Source organism: Marmota marmota, unplaced genomic scaffold, assembly GCF_001458135.2.
Source record: "Marmota marmota marmota unplaced genomic scaffold, marMar, whole genome shotgun sequence".
Classification (NCBI taxonomy): Eukaryota; Metazoa; Chordata; class Mammalia; order Rodentia; family Sciuridae; genus Marmota; species Marmota marmota.
In genome coordinates this window covers 4,974,870-4,996,516 of record NW_025999961.1, presented here as the reverse complement: position 1 = coordinate 4,996,516, position 21,647 = coordinate 4,974,870, and the positions used below count along the sequence as shown (strand labels likewise).

Genomic DNA, 21,647 nt, shown 5'->3' with positions numbered 1-21,647 from the left:
ATCTTCCTTCTTTAATTGGTTGTCTTTAGTTTTTTTTTAAAAAAATAATTCATTTTTAACAGTTTTATTGGTTTATAGTTTAGAGTTATAATGTTAGTCAGATGATCGACTGCTACATATCCATACATTCACTCAGCATAACTGGGCCAATTTCATTCCCCAGAGCCTCCTCTTAATCAGTTGTTTGTAATCTATATATTTCTTCCTTCTTCCTTCCCTCCTTTCATTCATTCATTCATTCTTTCATTCGTTCATTCTTTCTTTCATTTAAATGGTTATACATGGCTGCAGAATGCTTTTCGAATCATTGTATACAAATGGAACACAATTTTTGACTTCTCTGGTTGTACCCAAAGTAGGGTCACATCATTTGTGCATTCATACATGTACCTAGGGTAATGATGTTTGTCTCATTCTACTTATCAGAGAAAACATTCGACTTTTGGTTTTTTGGAATTGGCTTACTTCGTTTAGCATGATATTCTCTAATTCCACCCATTTACCTGCAAATGCCATAATTTTATTCTTTCTAATTGCTGAGTAATATTCCATTATGTATATATACCACAATTTCTTTATCCATTCATCTATTGAAGGGCATCTGTTAAACCTATTGAAGGTTGGTTTAACAGTTTGGCTAATATGAATTGTGCTGCTATGAATATTGTTGTGGCTGCATCACTGTAGCATGCTGTTTTTAAGTCCTTTGGGTATAGAACAAGGAATGGGTTGGCTGGGTCAAATGATAGTTCCATCCCAAAGTTTCTAATGAATCTCCATTCTGCTTTCCAGATTGGTTGCACCAACTTGCAGTCCCATGTAATCTGTGTATTTTTCTTATCTCTCCTCTATCTCATTCTACCAGAACACATGACCCGGAGTACGAATTGTAGATATTTGAAATGTGCCTATTCAATAATAAAACTTTCCATTTCTATCCAAATAATTATAATTCATACCTCACAGTCAAGAAACATAATTTGTATTATATTTGAATCAATAATAAAGCTGAACATTGTCTCATGCTTTGGATGGTGGACCCAGTCTGGAAGTGACAGGGAGGCACCATGGCTTCCTCTGTTACACTCATCCTACATCAGAGGGCTCTCATTAAAGTTGAGAATGGAGGTGGTGTGAACCTAGGTCAGTTTTATAACAAGACTTGATAAGGCTGTTTGCCACATAGGAACTGAGTGCCCCTTGTCCTTGAGTGATGAGAATGTGAAGATGTGGCAAGCCAGCCCTGGGCTGTGTGTGTGAACTGTGGGCACTGAGCACACAAAGTGGACTGAACCGACCTTGCCCCTCTGTTTGGGCGGGCCTCACCCTGGTCTTTTCGCTTGCTCTGCCGTGACCTCCACACAGCTCATGAGATGGGCATGGCCTCCCTAGATGACAGTCAATCTGTTGACAGCTGACTTCACGAAAAAGCTAGACTCAACCCTGTGAAACCTGACCCCTGCCTCATTTGAATGTGCTTCTTCCCAACAAAAGGGTTCAGCCTGTCTCTTTCCATGAACCCCTCAGGTTGGAGGAGCTGTCACAGGACTCAAAGAAAAAGGTATTTCTGTGTCTCTGTGTGGTCATTTCGTGCAGCCCAGTTCACCTGGAGTGACCCTGAGTTTTAGTCGTGAGATGCACCAACTGTTTGCTTGATGATTGCATTTGTGTCAAAAATATAATCTAACTATCTAGTATCTCATCAATACTCAATTCTTTTCCATGTGTGTAGACCAGTCAAGGAGAAGGCAAAGAAGGACAAGGAGATATTTGGAAACATAAGTAACTTTTAAGTACAAAAACTGAAAGTCTGACAAACAGTGCTTTACTCATGAAGAGAAATCACTATATTGCAGGACCAAACTTCTTGTCCCCGCCTCTACTGGGTGTGATACCTAGGGTAGCCATATCATCACATAGTGTTCTTTAAGGTTAGAGCAGTAGGGTGATTAAAGCACAGCTATGAACGTAGTGGATGATTTAAAAAGATGGCTAGGCCTCGGTACTCAGTACTGCTATTTTAATTGGTGCAAGTATGCTTGCTATACAAAAGGAGTGTGAGAAAAATATTACCATATTCTTATCATCATAGCCCACCCCCACGTCGAAATTGCCCTCAGAGCTCCGTCTAGATTGAGAGGGTGGCTCAGAGTCTGATGTTGTATGATGTTCAAATCAGAGGGTAATTCAGAGTGCTCTGACAGTGAAGGAAATGGCTGATTCTGCCCAGGGGGTTTGAGGTGCAGGAGGAAAACCTTGAATGACTCCATAGAGGAAGTGATATTTAAAGCAGGAATAAACATATAATTAGTAGAAGTATAAGTTCAGGTAAAAGAAATTAGAAGCACTGACAAACACACAGAGACAACAAAGTCCCTGGGGTGTGTCATTGAGAGTAATCAATTCATGTAGAAGCTGGAGGGGTCGGAGGGTGAGCTGGGCCCATCTGAAAATTTTGAATGCCAAGTTGAAGGACTTGGACTTTGCTGGGGTCATGGAGAGTCCCTGAGCTGGGCCAGCTGGTATTTTATAAATAAAATTTTGGCTCAAATTTACAGTGGTAGGGATATCATAAATTCATACATTAATGAACTTTGGAATACTATTCAAATGATAGTTTTCTTCATAATAAGGCTTTTAATTAGAAAGGGCCTAGAGGGGCTGGGGTTGTGGCTCAGTGGTAGAGCGCTTGCCTAGCACATGTGAGGCACAGGGTTCAGTCCTCATCACCACATAAAGATAAATACATAAAACAAAGGCATAAAAATAGTTTTTAAAAAGAAAGGGCCTAAAAATAACATGCTTTTAAATTTTTCAAATGCCATGAAATCATACAGGAAGTCAAACCAGACTGATGGAATTGTACCTAGTGGGAATTCCTTGAGGGGATAAAATGAAAGTCGACACCAAATTAGAACACTAATTACACATAGAAAATTGTGTTCCTCTTACAAGAATGTGGGGGGGGGGGTAGGAAATCACCCCTCACCCATGAAATCACAAAAGAATTCAGATGAATAATTTATTAGACCCTTTTGGCCTATCACTGTCTGATTACATTTTAAGTATTTGAAAGCTTCCACCTGGAATTTCCCTGAGTTCCCACACTCACAGGGAAACAAAAGTGTTTGCTAAAGAAATGTAAGCTGCAAGCCACCACTGTTTGACTACCTTAAATTTTAAGACAATGAATTTTATGGCTGTTTGATTATTCGTCTTACAAACTCCTTAATTGTTATATTAGGCCCCCTCTTCCTCATTACACCAAATTTTTAAGTGATCTTGAATCTGGTTCCCCACTGTGTTATGGTAAACTGAAGGACAGGGGGTGGGTTCAACATTTTCCCCTATAAGACGCACGATTCAATGACTGAGTGTGTGCCCCTGAGAATGGTAACAGGGGCTCCCCTCATCTCTTTCCCTTTCCCTAACCTGGGCCACACCTCTGCTGTCCCCTGAGCCTGTCCCAAATCTGGAGCTCTGATTGGAGGTCAGCTTTCCCCTTCCCTACCCTGGAGGAGCAGAGAGGAGTGAGAAGAGCTCTTTGCTATTAGGAGTCAAATTTCCACTCCAGATATTGCAGGCAAGACTTTTCACTTAATTCAGTGTCTACAGAGCTGGAGATTGCCATCTACGTGACCAAAGACAAAATGAGTCTGTGTCGTACCCTGGAGTTACAGCACATTAGTCTGGTCTTATTTAAAATCAGTGGCAGAAATCCCTTTGTTCTGTCTTCCAAACTTGGTCCAGAAGCTCAAGATCCAATGCAAAGCTGGAATCTGAGGGGGAAGATCAATTGTTCTCAAAGTTGGGGCAGTGCTCCCATAGCGTAGCACCCTGTACTTCAGAGAGCTGAGGTTATTTTCCAGGTTGCTCATCACCTATCATATTAATCATCCCTTCTATTTTGTGCATTCTGCAAATCTGACAAGTATTTTACAAAACTCCACTGGTAGAACGTGGACCTCTTGGGAGTCCATGTCTCTCCCATCCAGCATGTCGTCATCTTGTTTGAAACTCCCCTTTATTTTCCAGAAAATCTTGATCAAGAATCCACTGATTCTAAGTACTTAGTAACCACTAAGGGAAACGACACCTGAAATTCCCTATGAACATGGATACTTCATATGCTCCTTGCTAAGGGAACAGTATTTCCTGACCTCCATATATTTGTCAAAAATCTGAAATTTTAAAGAAAATAATAGATACAGAAGTACAAAATCTGAATTTGGCTAAGCCAGAGCCCCTTAGAAGACACTTCCAGGAGAGGGAGACTTACAAGAATACAGTGAAGAAAACACGGAGTTAATGCACAAGCCCCAGCAGCCAACCTCGACCCCTCTTTGATAGATGAGAAACTCTGTGGAGTTGTGCGCGCTGTAGGGATCCCCGCCATACACAATCTGAAAGAGAAGTGTGGGGCTGTTGAGCTACAAATGCAGTGAGATAGGGTTCTCTTCTCATGCATTCTGCTTTTCTACCCCTGCCCAAATGACATGACCCAGTCCAGGGGGTCCTTCCTAGGACACAGAGTGCATTCTATCTCAACCAAGTCAGATCCCATCACACCTTCCTTTAAGGACCTTCAGGAAGTCTAACTCTTATGCATCCAGTCTAAACAACAATCCCCTGCATCTTAACACCCTTGCACATCTGGCCCCAACCTGACTTAGGCAACCCTGACACCCACCCTTGCCATTGGCTATTCCTGCTCCGAGGGCTTCCTTTCCCTCCTCTGTCTCTGGAACTCCTACTCCTCTTCCAAGGCCCAGATCATATTGTGCCTTCTTTATGAAATCAGCCATGATCTCTCCAGCTGACACATTGGTTTTCCCTGGTATTGGATCAAATGCTAGCAGGTCTCATGGTGTCTTCTAGTGTCAGTAGCTGCTGCTTCCTTGTCTGAAAGCCACCTCCTGGAAGGTACTCTTTCCTGTACTCTTACTCTTGGCTAATGCAGAAGAAGCTCAACAACTGCTGACTGAAGAGTTGATATGGGTCAATGAGTGTGTGCATGGACATGTTCATTACCTGGCCCATGAAATCTGTGAAGAAAAGCATGTTGGACAGGAAGGCAGTCCATCCAATGAGGTGGCTGATGCAGAGGAAACGGTAGTGGGGTGGCATGCTCGCCAGTGCCCTCAGGAGTGACTTCATGGTCATCGCCCTCCGAGTCTGGAACGACACAATGAAGCAGAGGTGTGACCTTCAGTGAGAAACCCAGCCAGCTGCAGAAGCCAGAGCACATACCTTGTCACATGTCTCTCACTTGGCCATCACACAGGGTCACTTTTTCTGGGAATAGCACCTACATTTCCTTGGAATAGACGCATAGAAGTTGTTCTATTAAGTATGAGTGACTACTTAGCATTTTTCTGGCCCCAAATAAGGCTTTTATGCCCTAAGAGAGTGGGAATGGTACCAGCTAGGGGCCAAGGCATAAGAGGTATCTAGAATCCTATCTTTGAATCATGCTGGCTGTAAGAGCACAAAGTTAACAGATCTAACCAGCCCTTAGATGATGGGAATTCTTAGATTTCTTGACTCTGAGAGCATTGTAGGACACACCTAAGATGGCCTTCAGTCTGTCTGTCCTCTGATGTTACCCTATGATTATGATGTTGCTTGCCGAAGGGATTTTGTAGATGTAATTAAGCTTACTAATCAATTGACTTCCAGTTGACCAAAAGAGAGATTACCTGGGTGTCCCTGGTTGAATCATATGAACCCTTGGATAGCAGAGTTTTCTCCGGCTGATAGCAGAAGGGGAAATCAGAACGATTTGAAGCACAAGAATCACTGGCTTTGAAGACAGAAGGTGCCACATGCTAAGGACCTGTGAGTGGCCTTGAGGGGTTCAGAGCAACTTATGGCCAATAATTGGGAGGAAAATATGGACCTCCGTCCTATAACACACAGAGCCGGATTCTGGTTGGGCATGGTGGTGCACACCTATAATCCCAGAAACTTGGGTTGTTGAGGAGGAAGATCACAAGTTCGAGGCCAGCCTTGACAACTTAAGGAGAACCTGCCCCAAAATAAAAAAATAGAAAGGACTAGGGGTCTAGCTCAGGTAAAGCACCCTGGGTTTAATTCCTCATACAGACAAGACAAAACAAAACAAAAAACAACACTGGACTCTACCAACAGCCTGAAGCCTGAATGAACTCTAAGATCAAATGAGGTCAAGGCTCTGCTGACAGCTTGATTTCAGTCTTCTGAGACGCTGAGCACAGGGCCTAGAAGAGCTCACCCAGACTCTGACCAACGGAGCTGTGAGATGATTAATAGATGTTGTTTTAGGTGGCTAGTTTGTAGTGATTTTTAAATGCAACAATAGAAAACTAATCCAGTCAGCTCCCTGATCTTGGCCAGCTGCCTTATCTTGGATCATTTCTCTGGATGCTGCCAATAGTGGACACATGTAAATGAACATTATGTTGAGTTGAAATGGGAACAATGTAGAAAAGTGTGAATACACATACGCATATAAGTGATGAATATATTTGCCCTAAAACTCTTCAATTTAGATTTAGAATGTGTTAAAACCAGAGGCTACGATTATTTGGGGGTTTCGGAAAACTTGAGAGATTGAGACAATTTAAACTGGACATAAACTGTTTTGAAGTGCAAAGAATGGAATAGTCTTTAACATCTTGTCTTAGAAGAATGAAACCTCAAGAATATTATTCAGCTGCCCTGCTGACAGAATCAAAACATCAACTGTGGTAGAGTGATCGGTCTTTCTTGGCAGATTTTAATTTATTAGACTCTTGACATTGAAAGATAGAGTCCTAGTTAGTCAATCTCCTGAGAGACAGTGTCCTGAGATTTTCTATTTAACTATAGCTACATATTGCTTCATAACTTTTCACCTTAAATGATAATGATTTTGGTTTCTTTGTTGTAGAAATTCAGATTTACCCACTTAAGTTTTGTTGTACAAATTGCTGTTTTAAAATCCATCAATCTTACAGTATTTAACCACTGACTATGACTATACTGATGTTTCTTATACTCAATTCCTATTAAAAACATAGACATTTCCTTGGAATTAGGAAAAATAACTGTTTTCTGCACATAGAATATAGTACCTGTCAAAATGAGTAGTGATTGTAACAGAAATGTACTGCAAAATTGCTATATATCCCACACACACAGGAAAAAAGTAGCTAAAGATGTTGCCCAGAGAGCAACAGCCTGGTTTTCATGCTTCAAACAAAGTAATTTGTCTCCACTTTCCTTCCCCTCTTTCCAAAATTGCATAGTGGAGAAAGTGAATCTGGCAGATAAGTATTCAACCTCATTCCAAATATTAATTTATGCTTCTGCCTTTAATGCAATTTTCAGCCCCTTTTCATTATTCACCTAATTTTCCTTTTTTTCCAAAAATAAATATGAGGTTTTGAATTGTGTCTAGTGTTTTTGCAAAAGCTTGGAATGTAAATATTCAAAGCTCCTTTGGGTATTTTAACTCAGAATGGAAATCCAGCTGGCACCTTATCCCTGACTCATCAATTCCCTTTGGAAAGATCTTTCAATGATTCTGAGCCCCTGGGAGTCATTTTGCTGCATACACTCTGCACCACAGTCGACTGGAGGGTGATGGATTTATAATGAACAAAGCACAGTTATCAGGGGCCAGAGAACTCCACAAAAGTACATTCAAAAGGAGACTACTCAAACATTGACAACACCAACTTTTGGGGGCATGGATTAATTGGAGAAGGATTTTATGGGATCCAGGTTAAACTCTGAAATAATTCAGGCCTCTTGCCACTAAAAATTCAAATCCCATTTCTCAAATCACTCAGCCACTCTCATTTTGAAAACAAGGACGCCCTTGGCTTTAGTGCAGGGCCCTGGCACAGTGCAGACGCCACAGCTTAGCTAGAGACCTCCCAAGATGTGCATTTGGAAGAAAAGGGCCATATGCATGGCTTTGAGCCTAAGATATGTTAACTCTAATTTTTACTCTTATTTTGTTATTTAAACCAAATGACAAAAACTTGCAAAGCCTTCAGTGTTGTATATGTGGCACATACAAGACAGTCCATTGTATTTTTTTCTTATTGCTTATTTTTTAATTAACAAAAAGTACATATATTGATGATATAGTATATGATGTTTTGAAATATGAGTACATTGTGGAATGGCTAATGTGGCTAATTAACATATGAATTACCTCACATTTATTATTTGTTTGTAGTGAGGACTCTTAAATTATACTCTGTCAGCACGTTTTGAATATACAATACATTAACTGTACACCACATATAGTCATCATGTTGTATAATAGACCCTTTGTACTAATATCTCCTGTTTAACTGAAATTTTGTGTCCTTTGACCAACATCTCTCCAGTGATAGTTATATTTGATGCGATTCTTTTTTTGCTAATGCAAAGAGTTCCTTGCTTCTCAGTAGACTTCTTTTTTTAAAAAAATTTTTAGTTGCAGATGGACACAATGTCTTTATTTATTCATTTATTTTTATGTGGTGCTGAGGATCGAACCCAGCGCCTCACTTTGTGTGAGGTGAGTGCTCTACCACTGAGCTACAGCCCCAGCTCCTGAGCAGACTTCTACTCACTTGATTTGTCTGATCCTCACAATAGCTTCTGAATGGAAGTGTACTGGGTGACTTTTTGAGAGGCAGCCACAATCTATCAAGGACATCAAAAAGGCAGATAATCTGCAGGGCTCATGCCTATAATCTCAGCCACTCTCGAGGCCAAGGCAGGAGGATCACAAGTTAGATACCAGCCTGGACAACATAGCAAGAAAATAAAAAAAGGCCTAGGGATGAAACTCACTGATAGAAGAGTTGCCTAACATGCCCAAGGCCCTAGGTTCAAACCCCAGTACCACACACACACACACACACACACACTCCAGATAATCTATTAGAGTAATATTTATATCATTAGTAAAACCTTGTTTTATTTTATTCCTTAAACCATGACATTATTTTTTTCTTTATTTTCATTACTTTTTATGTCCACTATAGAAATTTTGGAGATGCTGCAGGGTTTTCAAAAATAAAATGAAAGCCAGGTTTTAGTCCATCACTCAGGAAAAGGTAACTGTTAATGAATATTTTTGGTATATTTCCTTTCCATTTTTTTCTCCATTTGTGTATAACTTTTTCCCAGAACAGTGATTAACTTATGTAAATATGTGTGTTTTACCTGATAAATTGTGTTTTACAGAAATCTTCAAACACATACAGTTTTTAATGATCTCAATCATATGTCCCATCAGATGGATGTTCCAAGATTTCCCCATTGGCCTGGCAGAATCTCACAGCAAGGAAGCTCTAGTATCACTAGTGATCTTAGAGATCTGATTTGTTAGTGAAGGAAGCCAGGGAAAGTATTCTTCCCCAGGCAGCCTGCTGCAGAGGTTAGGCTAGAATCTCAGGAGACCTACGTGATCATATTTTCTCTATTTGCTGTGTGATCAAGATAAAATGAAGGCTTCCTCTCAGAGACCTCCTTGTTACTCCTTGAGCTACAGTATCAAACAAAGGGGAGATTATTCTCTTCCATTGTATTGTCAGATGGCGTGATGAAAACAGGTCGATGCACTGCAGGAACTGAACTATGTGGGAGCAATATTCATGTAGCCTCTGTTCATGAATATGAACAGAGGANGGTGGAGGATGGGAAAGGCAGCGGAGCACAACAGACACTAGTATGGCAATATGTAAATCAATGGATGTGTAATTGATGTGATTCTGCAATCTGTGTATGGGGTGAAGGTGGGAGTTCATAACCCACTTGAATCAAAGTGTGGAATATGATATGTCAAGAAATTTGTAATGTTTTGAACAACCCACAATAAAAAATTAAAAATAAAATAAAATAAAATAAAAACAAACAAAAAAAAATAATTCATAGATTCTTATAGCTAGCAGCTAAGACATATTGCTTTTATTCTACACATAATTAAACACACTGAAATAAGGTTTTCTTTTCACTATAAGCAGCAAAAATATTTTCTTAAAATATCATTGCAAACAAAAAAAAAACAGTTTAGGAATTTTATAAACCACTTAGCTAAATGCAATGTAGTATCCTAGATTGGATCCTGGAAGAGAAAAAACAACATTAGTGGAAAAACTGATAAAAATCCAAATAAATCAGCTGCTTATTTCTAATGTTGTACCAATGTTAATTTCTTAGTTTTGACAACTATGCATAGTTAATTAAGATGTTAATGATAGGGAAAAGCTGGTGAAATACACACAAGAACTCTGTACTATCTTTTCAACTTTTAAAAAATCTAAAGTTATTAAAAAATTAGGCATTTATTTAAAAAATTAAAACAACACATAGTCATGCTTTGCTAAACAAACTCTGTGGGGCAAGGACAGAGTCTATCTTGATATCTACAATCTTCTCTTGCTCAGCATTGGGTCTAGCATGGTAAGGAATAATTGCTGAATGAATAAAGAAATGAATGAATGAATAAACTGTTTACACAGCATTACTCTAATAATTCTTATTTGTCAAAAATCCCAGCAACAACTCTATGACACATAATTGCTTTTGTTGTATTCATTCAACAAACCACTTAATGAACTGTTTGTTGCTTCCTGTAGTCCAGGCACTGAGGTAAATGTCAGGGCTAAGAAGGAAATTCCCTCATCATCAATAGGGGAGACAGAGACAAGTTAGCAAACAGGCACACAAGGGGAAAAGATTCCAGGAGAAAATCGAATAACATAATACCGGAGTCAAAAGGAAAAGCCTGCACATGGGTTGGGAAGTAAAAGAGTCTTCAGAAATGAGTAGGGGTCCCCAGGAAGTCAAGACACGGGAGGCCTAAATATAACAAAACTGCATTCCTTTGAAAACATTTGGTAGCCAACTCTTTTTTAATTATTAAAAAGACACTTCCCAAATCCTTTCTGCCCCAGCACATAAAACTTGCTTGGATTTTAATTCTGAACCTGTGATGCTTTAAAAAAAGAAAGCAAATGTATGTAACAACTACTATTTGTAAACCACCAGGGTAGATGTTTGCATTTAATTCTAATAAGGGACATAGCAATCATCTTCAATTAACAGATTGAAAAAAAAAAATCTGAGCTCCATGGGTGAAAGTAACTGCACAGGGACCAGGCTGAGGAGATGGTAAGTTGTCAGACTAAAAATTGACCCCAGAACCTGCTCTTCTTTTCTTATAAGCAATATAATTTCAACAGTGCAGATGGTTTCCCAGTGACAGTGATATTCCCCACCCTACTTGCAGCTTCTTATGGCCATGTGACAAAGTTTTGGCCAATTATTTAAGTATGTAGGCAGAAGTTTGCAACTTTCCTGCTGATAGAAATATAACAGTGATAACTAGAAAAGCCATCTTGAAACTCAAAATTAAGACACCATGTTCAAATTGCAGTGCAACAAAATAGAAAGGGGTTCATATTCCTTGTAGAATTTTATATCAGTCCAGAATCATCTGTTTGATCTTTTATAGGAAAGAAAATGAATCTACATCTTTGTAGTAGATTTTCAAGCTAGGTAATATTATGCCTTTGGCTCTGCNTCATAACCTAAGTTTAATGAACATGGGCCATTAATGGTGCTAAAGTAATACTGATAGTATAGCCTTCTACTGATTACTGTTTTTCCAAATGACTTTCTTTGTCTATTCAGTACTGAAGATTGAATCCAGTGGTGCTCTACCACTGAACTATATCCCCAGCCCTTTTTATTTTGAGACAGTGTTTCACTAAGTTGTTGAGGCTGTACTTGGATTTGTGATCCTCCTGCCTTAGCCTTACAAGTAGCTAGGATTACAGGTGTGTGCACCACCATGCCAAGCTGAATTTATAATTTATACAATCCCTTGTTATTTGGGATCTCCTGTACATTAACTCAGCTAAGATCCATGATTGAGACTTGATTCTCCCGAAGTCCTTGCCCCATTCACTGGCTGACACTTTTGGTCATTCCTAGAAACTTTTATCTCTACTATCCTCAATGTCTCCCCCCGCCCCCCTTTTTTTTAACTAAGTTTTCTCTCAAACCCCTTTGCAACTTGTCTTTCAAACTATAAATCTCCTAAACTGATATCTTAAAATTCCTCACAAGCTCCTTACTGCCAAATCCAAGGGATTAATCCAGTCTTCATACCTTCTAGCCCTCTACTGACGACTCTCCACCTGAGCTTTGCAGTTACACACTTGGTTATCCTTTTCCTTTTCCTTCTTTATTTTAACTGACAAGTTAAAATATGTGTTTCAGGGAAATGCAAGTTAAAATCATGATGAGATATCACCTTACATCTGTTAGAATAGCTGTTGTCAAGAAGATGAAAGGTAACGAATGTTGGAGAGGATATGAAGAAAAGGGAACTTTTCTGCATGATGTTTTGATCCATGTGTACATGGTAGAATGGATAAATCAAGCTACTTAACATATGTATTATTTTATTTTTCTTTTTGTGGTGAAAATATTTGAAATCTGAGTCATTTCAAGTTTTCAACTTATTATCATTAGTTATACAAGAGATCTCTTGAACTGATTATTCCTATCAACTGGGAAATTTTTTGTGTCCTTTTGCCAACATCTCCCCACTTCTTCCTTCTCTCAGCCTCTGGTAACCACCATGTTACTCTTGGTACCTGCATGTTCAATGTTTTTACATTCCACATATAAGTTAGATCCACATATAAGTGGTAAGACAGACACCAAACAAGAGATAACTCTTGTTTGGTGTCTGTCTTATTTCTTATAATGACTTCTAGTTTCACCCACGTTGTCACAATTAATAGGATTTCCTTCTTTTAAGGCTCAGTAGTATCCCATTGTGTGTATAAACCACATTTCCTTTATCCAAATACCCATGATGTGCAGGAAAATGGATGGCATTAGAGAAGATTATGCTAAGTGAAGTCAGCCAATCCCCAAAAAACAAATGCCGAATGTTTTCTCTGATATAAGGGGGGGAGGGTGACTCAAAGTGGGGTAGGGAGGGAGAGAATGGGAGGAAGATTACCTGTAGATAGGGAATAGGGGTGTGAGGGAAAGGGAGGGAGAAGGGGAATTGCATGGATGGTGGAAGGAGATGGTTATCATTATACAAAATACATGTATGAAGATGTGAATTTGCTGTCAAATTATATACAGAGATATGATAAATTGTGGTATAAAGGTGTATTAAGAATTGTAATGCAAAAAAAGAAAGAGCTCATGTATAATGGCATAATTTGGTGTGAACATATTTTATATACAAAGTTATGAAAAATTGTGCTCTGAATGTATAATTATGAATGTAATGCATTCCACTATTGACATATATGTAAGAAATAAATTTAAAAAAACAAATATCCAGGATGGAAAGTCAGTTTGATTTCAAAGCCTGGAAACCGTGAATAGTGCTGAAACAAAAATAGGAATACAGATATCTCTTTGACATGTCCATTTCATATCCTTTGGACATAATCCCAGTAGTGAGATTGCTGGTAGTTTTATTGTTAATTTTTTGAGGAACTGCCATATGGTTTTCAGGGATGGCTATAACAAATTACACTCCCATCCACAGTGTACAAGAGTTCCCTTTGTGGACATCCTTCCAGTGTTTGTTATCTTTCATCTTTTTTGATAAGAGCCATTCTAATGGGTATGGGGAGAGAACTCACTGTGGTTTTACTTTGCATTTCCCTGATGATTAGTGATGTTGAATACTTAAAAATATACCTATTGTTTATTCATTATGCTTTTTGGATAAATGTCTTTTCAGAAACCTGCCCATTTTTCAATCAAGGTATTTGTTTTCTTGCTATTGAGTTGTGTTCTTTATACATTTTGGATACTAACAGAAGAAGTTAAATTGTCTCTGTTTGCAGATGATATGATCTTATATTTAGAAAACTTTAAAGACTCCACCAAAAAAAGAACTGATAAATGAATTTATTAAAGTTGAGAATACAAAATCAACATGCATAATCAGTAGCATTTCTATACATAAACAAAAATCTATCCAAAAATAAAATTAAGACAATAATCCCACTTCCAATAACTACAAAAAATACTTAGGAATAAATTTAACCAAGATCTGTACACTGAAAACTATAAAACATGGTTGAAAGAAATTGAGGGCACAAATAAGTGGAAAGATATTGCATGTTCATGAATTGGAAGATATGAAATTTTCAAATATATTTTCTTATTCCAAAGGTTGTCCGTTCATTCCATTGTTTCCTTTGCTTTGCAGAAAGTTTTAGTTTGATATCATCCTATTTGTCTATTTTTACTTTTCTTGTCTGTTATATAGGGTAATAACAAATAAAATCTTTACCCAGACTAAAGTCATTGAGCTTTTTCCCTATTTGGGGGGGTAGTTTTATAATTTTAGGTCTTATGTTTAAATCTTTAATCCCTTTGCATTGCATTGATTTTTTGATTATGTTTTGAGAATATAATTACATTCCCCCTCATGCAGATAGCCAGTTTTCTCAGTATTATTCATTCAAGAGACCTTCTTCCCCATCGTGACTTTTTGGCATCTTTTCCAAAGGTCAAATGACCATAAATGTGAGGATTAATTTCTGGGCGCTCTATTCTATCCCACTGGTCTAAGTGCTGATTTTATACCAATGCCATGCTGTGTTGGTGACTACATCTTTGTAGTAGATTTTCAAGCTAGGTAATATTATGCCTTTGGCTCTGCTCATTATGATTGGCTTTGGCTCTCTGGGATCTTTTATGGTTTTATATGGATTTTAGAATTGTTTTTATTATTTCTGTGGAAAATTTCATCAGAATTTTGATAGGGATTACAATGAATATGTAAAATGCTTTGGGTAATAATGACATTTTAATAATGTAAATTCTTCCAATTCATGAACATGTGATATCTTTCCATTTATTTGTGCCCTCAATTTCTTTCAACCATGTTTATAGTTTTCAGTGTACAGATCTTTGTTAAATTTATTCCTAAGTATTTTTTGTAGCTATTGGAAGTGGAATTATTGTCTTAATTTTATTTTTGGATAGATTTTTGTTAATATATAGAAATGCTACTGATTGTGCATGTTGATTTTGTATTCTCAACTTTAATAAATTCATTTATTAGTTCTAACTTTTTTGGTTTTCTAACTATAAGACCATATCATCTGCAAATAGAGACAATTTAACTTCTTTATTTCCATCTGAATACTTTTTATTTCTTTCTCTTATCTAATTATTCTGGCTAGGACTTCCAGTACTAAGTTGAACAGAATTGGCAACAGTGGCCATCCTTTCCTTGTTCCTGATCTTAGAAGAAAAGCTAATTTCTACCATGGAATGACGATGATTGTGGGTTTTTGATACATAACCTACACATGTTGAGGTACATTCTTTCTATACTTAATGTGTTGAGGGTTTTCAACCATAAATCATGTTGAATTTGGTCTAATGCCTTTTCTGCATCTGTTGAGATGATCATATAGTTTTTGTCCTTTGTCCTTTTCTTGCGATGTTAATTTGAGTATGTTGAACTATCTTTGCATGCCAGGGATACATCTCACTTAATCATGGTGAATGATTCTTTTAGTGTACTGCAGATTTTGATTTGCTAGTATTTTGTTCATCATATTTACATCTATGTTTAACAGGGATTTTGGCCTGTAATTTTCTTTTATTAATTTTACTCTCATTATTTGACTTTAGAATCAGGGTAATGATGACCTCATAAATTAAGTTTTCTCTCCTCTTCATTTTTTTGGAAGATTTTAAGAATTGGCATTAATTCTTTAAATGTTTGGTAGGATTCAAACATAAAGCAATCACATCCTGAACTTTTCTTAGATGGGAATTTGTTGTTGTTGTTTTTGTTGTCTTTGTTAAACTGATTTAGTTTCCTTACTTGTTTTTGGTTTATTCAGACTTTCTATCTCTTCATGACTTAGTCTTGGTAGGTATTATGTGTCTAAGAATTGATCCATTTCTTCTAGATTATCTAATTTTTTTTTGCATATAATTGCCCATAGTAGACTCATGAGCTTTTTTTAAAAATTTCTGCAACATCAGTTTTAATGACTCCTCTTTCATTTACAATTTTATTTGTTTGAGTCCTTTCTCACTTTTACTTGGTCTGACTAAAGGTTTGTCAATTTTGTTTACCTTTCAAAAAACCAACTCTTAGTTTCATTGATATTTTCTGTTGTTTTTTAATAGTGTCTATATCAGTTATTTCTGCTCTGATTTTTATTATTTTCTTCCTTTTACCAACTTTTGGCTTAGTTTGTTCGTCATTTTCTAATTTCTTAAAATGTAATTCTAGATTATTTGGATTATTATTTAGATTATTAGATGTTTCTTCCTTTTTCAATGTAAGCATTTATTGCTATAAACTTCCCTCTTAGAACTCTTTTTGCTGCATCTCATAATTTTTTAAAAATTGTGTTTCCATTTTCATTTGTCTCAAGATATCTTTTAAATTTCTTTTTTGACTTTTTCTTGGACCCATAGGTTGTTTAGGAGCATGCTCTTTAATTCCCACATTTTTGAGAATTTCTGAAATACCTTCTATTATTCCTTTTAAGTTTTATACTATTGCAGTCAAAAATGGCTCTTGTTACTATTTCAGTCTTCTTTTTTTTTTATTTTTTAATTTTTTATTGTTGGCTGTTCAAAACATTACATAGTTCTTGATATATCATATTTCACACTTTGATTCAAGTGGGTTATGAGCTCCCATTTTTACCCCATATACAGATTGCAGAATCACATCAGTTACACATCCATTGATTTACATATTGCCATACTAGTGTCTGTTGTGTTCTGCTGCCTTTCCTATCCTCTACTATCCCCCCTCCCCTCCCCTCCCCTCCCCTCTTCTCTCTCTGCCCCCTCTACTGACATTCATTTGTCCCCCTTGTATTATTTTTCCCTTTCCCCTCACTTCCTCTTGTATGTACTTTTGTATAACTCTGAGGGTCTCCTTCCATTTCCATGCAATTTCCCTTCTCTCTCCCTTTCCCTCCCACCTCTCATCCCTGTTTAATGTTAATCTTCTTCTCATGCTCTTCGTCCCTACTCTGTTCTTAGTTACTCTCCTTATATCAAAGAAGACATTTGGCATTTGTTTTTTAGGGATTGGCTAGCTTCACTTAGCATAATCTGCTCTAATGCCATCCATTTCCCTGTAAATTCTATGATTTTGTCATTTTTTAATGCAGAGTAATACTCCATTGTGTATAAATGCCACATTTTTTTTATCCATTCGTCTATTGAAGGGCATCTAGGTTGGTTCCACAGTCTTGCTATTGTGAATTGTGCTGCTATGAACATCGATGTAGCAGTGTCCCTGTAGCATGCTCTTTTTAGGTCTTTAGGGAATAGACCAAGAAGGGGAATAGCTGGGTCAAATGGTGGCTCCATTCCCAGCTTTCCAAGAAATCTCCATACTGCTTTCCAAATTGGCTGCACCAATTTGCAGTCCCACCAGCAATGTACAAGTGTACCCTTTTCCCCACATCCTCGCCAGCACTTGTTGTTGTTTGTCAGTCTTCTTAAATGTGTTGCCTTGTTTGTGACCTAAATGATCTATCCTAGAGAATGTTTTGTGTGCACTTGAGAAGAATGTGTATTCTGTTGCTATTGGAGGAAATGTTCTGTTAGTCTGTTGGGTCCATTTGTTCTGAAGTGTACTTCAAAGCCTCATTGATTTTCTGTCTGTATGATCTGTCCATTATTGAAAGTGGGATTATTGAAGTGCCCTACTATTATTGTATTACAGTCTATTTCTACAAATATTAATAGATAACTATGTTACACACACACACATTCTGACCTTGAGTATGTATATGTTTGCAATTGTTCTATCTGCTGGGTGAAATGATCCCTTTATCATTACATAATGGCCTTTTTGTCTCATTGTGCAGTTTGTGACTGAAAGTCTATTTTATCTAAAATAAATATATTTTCCCCTGCTATTTACCAACTATGGTTTCCCCAGATATGCTTCTAGCCTTCCCTCCCCCTCATTTTATAGCTTTGATGATTGTCTTCTCTGGTCCAGGAGTATTCTTATCCCCAGTTTCTACTTATTCAAATCTTCACCATCATTCAAGGCACAATTCAAAGATGATTCCATCCATGAAGACTTGCTCTGTTTGCTCGTGCACAATCTCTCCCTTTTGTAAAAGCCAATAGCAGTTTTATGGTGCCACTCATGACCACCATGGAAATGTGCCATTTGGATGCCCTTCTGTAGAAGGCACAGCCTTGGCCAGTTTCTCTGTATCCTCACCCAGGCCAACCAGGGTATCCTTCCCCTGGCTGTTTCTAGCCAGTGATTAAACAAGATGTGAGATACTAGTTTTAGCCTGCTCTGAAAAGACTTGGGACTCCTCTAAGGTCCAACTTTGGCTGGAGGATTCCCTACTGGTTTGGCTGAAACTTTGTTAGAACTGCATTGTGTCTAAGAGTCTTCCTGTCCTCCTTCTTTTTCCTTCTCCTCTCACATAATGATATGAAGACTTTCCCTGTCTTTATCTGCTTCTTCCCTTTTGCCCTTCATGCTGTTTTCCCCAATGAATCTCTTGCATGGTTAACCTTCTCCCAGTGTCTGCTTTCTAGAAGATTTCAACTGACTCATGGCTTTTAAAGTGTTAACCATGTTGTATCTTATTGCAGTGGTAAATGGTTCATGCCCACTGTTGGGTTGTAAATACTAGAATAGGTACTGCACATTAGTCAATTTTATGGCTCCCAAATATCCAGTATAGTGCTTTGTACATACTTAGTACTCAGAGAAGTTCGTTGAATGAATAATTATTATATGTTTTTAATACTTAGGTAAAGTTTATAAAACACCTTTCCATCTTTATGTTATTTGAACATTCCAATAATCCTGGAAAATAGATGGGCCAAGCCAATAAAATAAGCCAACCTCAGGGAGATGAAACTCACTGGGCTTGTTTAGAGTCTAGACTGTGTCCCCTGTTTGTGCTTAGAGAACTCAGCATTCTTCCAGACATATAATAATAACACCTAAACGTGCTATCTTACTGTGTGGTGGGAACCACTGTAATCAGCTGTACGTGAATTATATTATGTAATCTTACCTAATATCCCTGTAGATAGATGGAAATACTTTTTCACTTTATGAAAATATAAATGCTCAGGGTCATAACTTTCAGAGGTGGTGAAGGCAGAATTTGAACACACATGCTCTGGCTCATAGGCTATCTGACAGCTGCGCCTGTTAGTTATTTGTTGAATCAATAACAAAAGTCAGCCAGATAGAGGAGTCAAGACTTGAACCCAGGTCTTCTATAACCTCTTTGCCAATGAATACATCCTTTTGTGCTATAAGCTGAGCAGTTGACATTTAAACTCAGTTTGAATAAAGACACAATTGTTGCATGAATATTGTCCCACAGCACTTTTCATAGTGATGGAAAGGTTCTGAGCTTTCACTATCTTGAACAGTAGCTACTAGTCATATGAGGCTTTGCTTTTAGAAATGTGTCTAATGCAACTAATGAACTGAAGTTTTAATTGTATTTCATTTTAATACATTTTAATTTAACAAGTCTTGTGGGGTTAATAGCTCCTCTATTGATCTGCCCACTTCTAGTCTCTTCTCTGACCAGTTCATCTAAACTTTGTCCCATTTCTCTGGTATTTCATGAGTGTTTTTTTCTTTTTAAATTTAAAGAATTCACTGCTCAGTTCACTGGAAATCAGTGATATCCAATCAAGCCATGACACAAAATATACATGCCCAATCCAGTCATCAACCCAAAGATACTGCCATATGAGGGAACAAATGTTTAGTTTATTATAATCCTAATCTAAGATGACATTTCTTCGGGCCTGTGGATGCTTCTAGGCTTCTCAAATGATCTAACTTTCCACAGCTGGCATCATCTTCCCTGATGATGCTCTGAAAAGGATAAGAGACAAGAAGACAAGAGGAAAATACACATTTTTTTCCTTTGAGGTGCAAAGTTTTAATTCCAAAGGATAATAGCTACTGAGGGTTTGAAAATTCAATTAGAATTCACAAAAGTCTTCACATCAAACAAGCAAACAAAGCAAAAAAAAAAAATCAAATAAAGAGTGACTAAGAGCAAAACCAGTTTTCTTAAGTAAAGAAAGAAAGGATACGCATCATTACCTGTTCATCAGGATTTTTGTTCTTTTTGCCTTGTATTGCCAGCTCTGGGTTGACATAATCTTTTTTAACTTTCTCGATAGAACCATAGTCGTACATTCCATCTGATGACAATGGAGGGTCCTGAGGGGCTGGTTCTGGGGGAATAATGTCTGTTGTGACATCTCTAAGTGGGGCTTCAGGGATGCTACACAGATGAATAATGGAACACAAAATGAGCACCAACGCAGAGAAGAAGAACATGACCTGGAATTCTGAGCCCAGGACTCTTCCCAGTTCCAGATGACCCCAGTCTATGGCACCCAAAAGGTAGCCCAGGGCACCTCCAAAACCTGGAAAACAAAAGAGATCTGTATGAGAACACTGAGCAAACTACAGACCCTCCCCTTCAGTGAAAAAGCTCCTTGTAGACAGCAGACACAGCCTGGATGTGATTGAAAGGTCCACCCAGTGAGAGGTGACACCTGCAGCCTGGCAGTGGAGACACAAGCCCAGCTCTAGCATTTAGTTGCTGTGACTTTGAGCTTCCTCACCTTTAACATGGGGGTAGTAATAAAAGAGAAATTTCTAGTTGGGTCATGAAAATGGAAAGTTCAGAATAGAACCAGGCAGAGTACTAATAAATTATCTCCATTGGAGGTATTGTGGCCTTTCCAATGACACTCTCTATACTGCTTTTTAACCTGAAGGAATCCCAAGAAAACTAATTTCTGGCAGCAAAAAAAATATTTTATTGTTATTAAATTATTATTTATAGAAATTAAATTATTTTATTGCTATTTGTCTATTACTAAACTACTTGAGATGATACAAGCAAACTTGCATAGATCAACATTCTTTTTTTTTAAGAGAGAGGGAGAGAGAGAGAGAGAATTTTTAATATTTATTTTTTTTTTTTAGTTTTTGGTGGACACAAAATCTTTGTATGTGGTGCTGAGGATTGAACCTGGGCCGCATGCATGCCAGGTGAGTGCGCTACCACTTGAGCCACATCCCCAACCCCTAGATCAACATTCTTGAAAGTGATCTTCTTTACTCTGGCAGAAGTTTGGGGTACCTATTTGCAGTTGACAGCTACAGAAATAACAACAACGGTGTTAATAGTTTGGGATCTAGAAAGTCCACCAAAGGCTCATGTGCTGAAGGCGTGTCTCCAGCTGGTGGTGCTCTTAGGAGGTGTTAGAAACTTGAGGAGGTGGAACCTAGTTGGAGGGAGTAGGTCACTGGAGATGTGCCCTTGAGAGGTATATGGTGTCTTCCCACTGTCCCCTACCCACTGCCCTGTCTTATTTCCAGCCATCTAGTTAGGGCTCCTCTGGCAGCTTGACATTACAGAGAAGCAGAAAGGGGATTAGCCATAGGTCAAGCACATGGAGTAAACTTGGTCTATAACAAACCACACTCAAGAAATAATCCAGTTACAGGAGATCTGACCACTACTACAGGATAACATTAATTCATTCATGAGCGTGGAATCCCTATAACCTAATTATGTCCCCCTAGGCCCCACCTCTTAATGGTTTTATTG

General features: G+C 37.9%; 1 protein-coding gene across 2 annotated transcripts in view; it reads right to left on the bottom strand.

Moving 5' to 3' along the window:
• The window catches only part of Slc45a2 (solute carrier family 45 member 2), a 40,989-nt gene that overhangs the window by 3,100 nt on the left and 16,242 nt on the right, over positions 1-21,647 (bottom strand). For both annotated transcript variants that reach the window (XM_015496423.2, XM_048802923.1), the window contains 3 exons: positions 20,123-20,451; positions 5,032-5,175; positions 4,280-4,403 (listed from right to left, as the gene is read on the bottom strand). In XM_015496423.2, the coding sequence (XP_015351909.1) occupies positions 4,280-4,403; positions 5,032-5,175; positions 20,123-20,451 (597 nt within the window). The remainder of the gene's footprint in view (positions 1-4,279; positions 4,404-5,031; positions 5,176-20,122; positions 20,452-21,647) is intronic.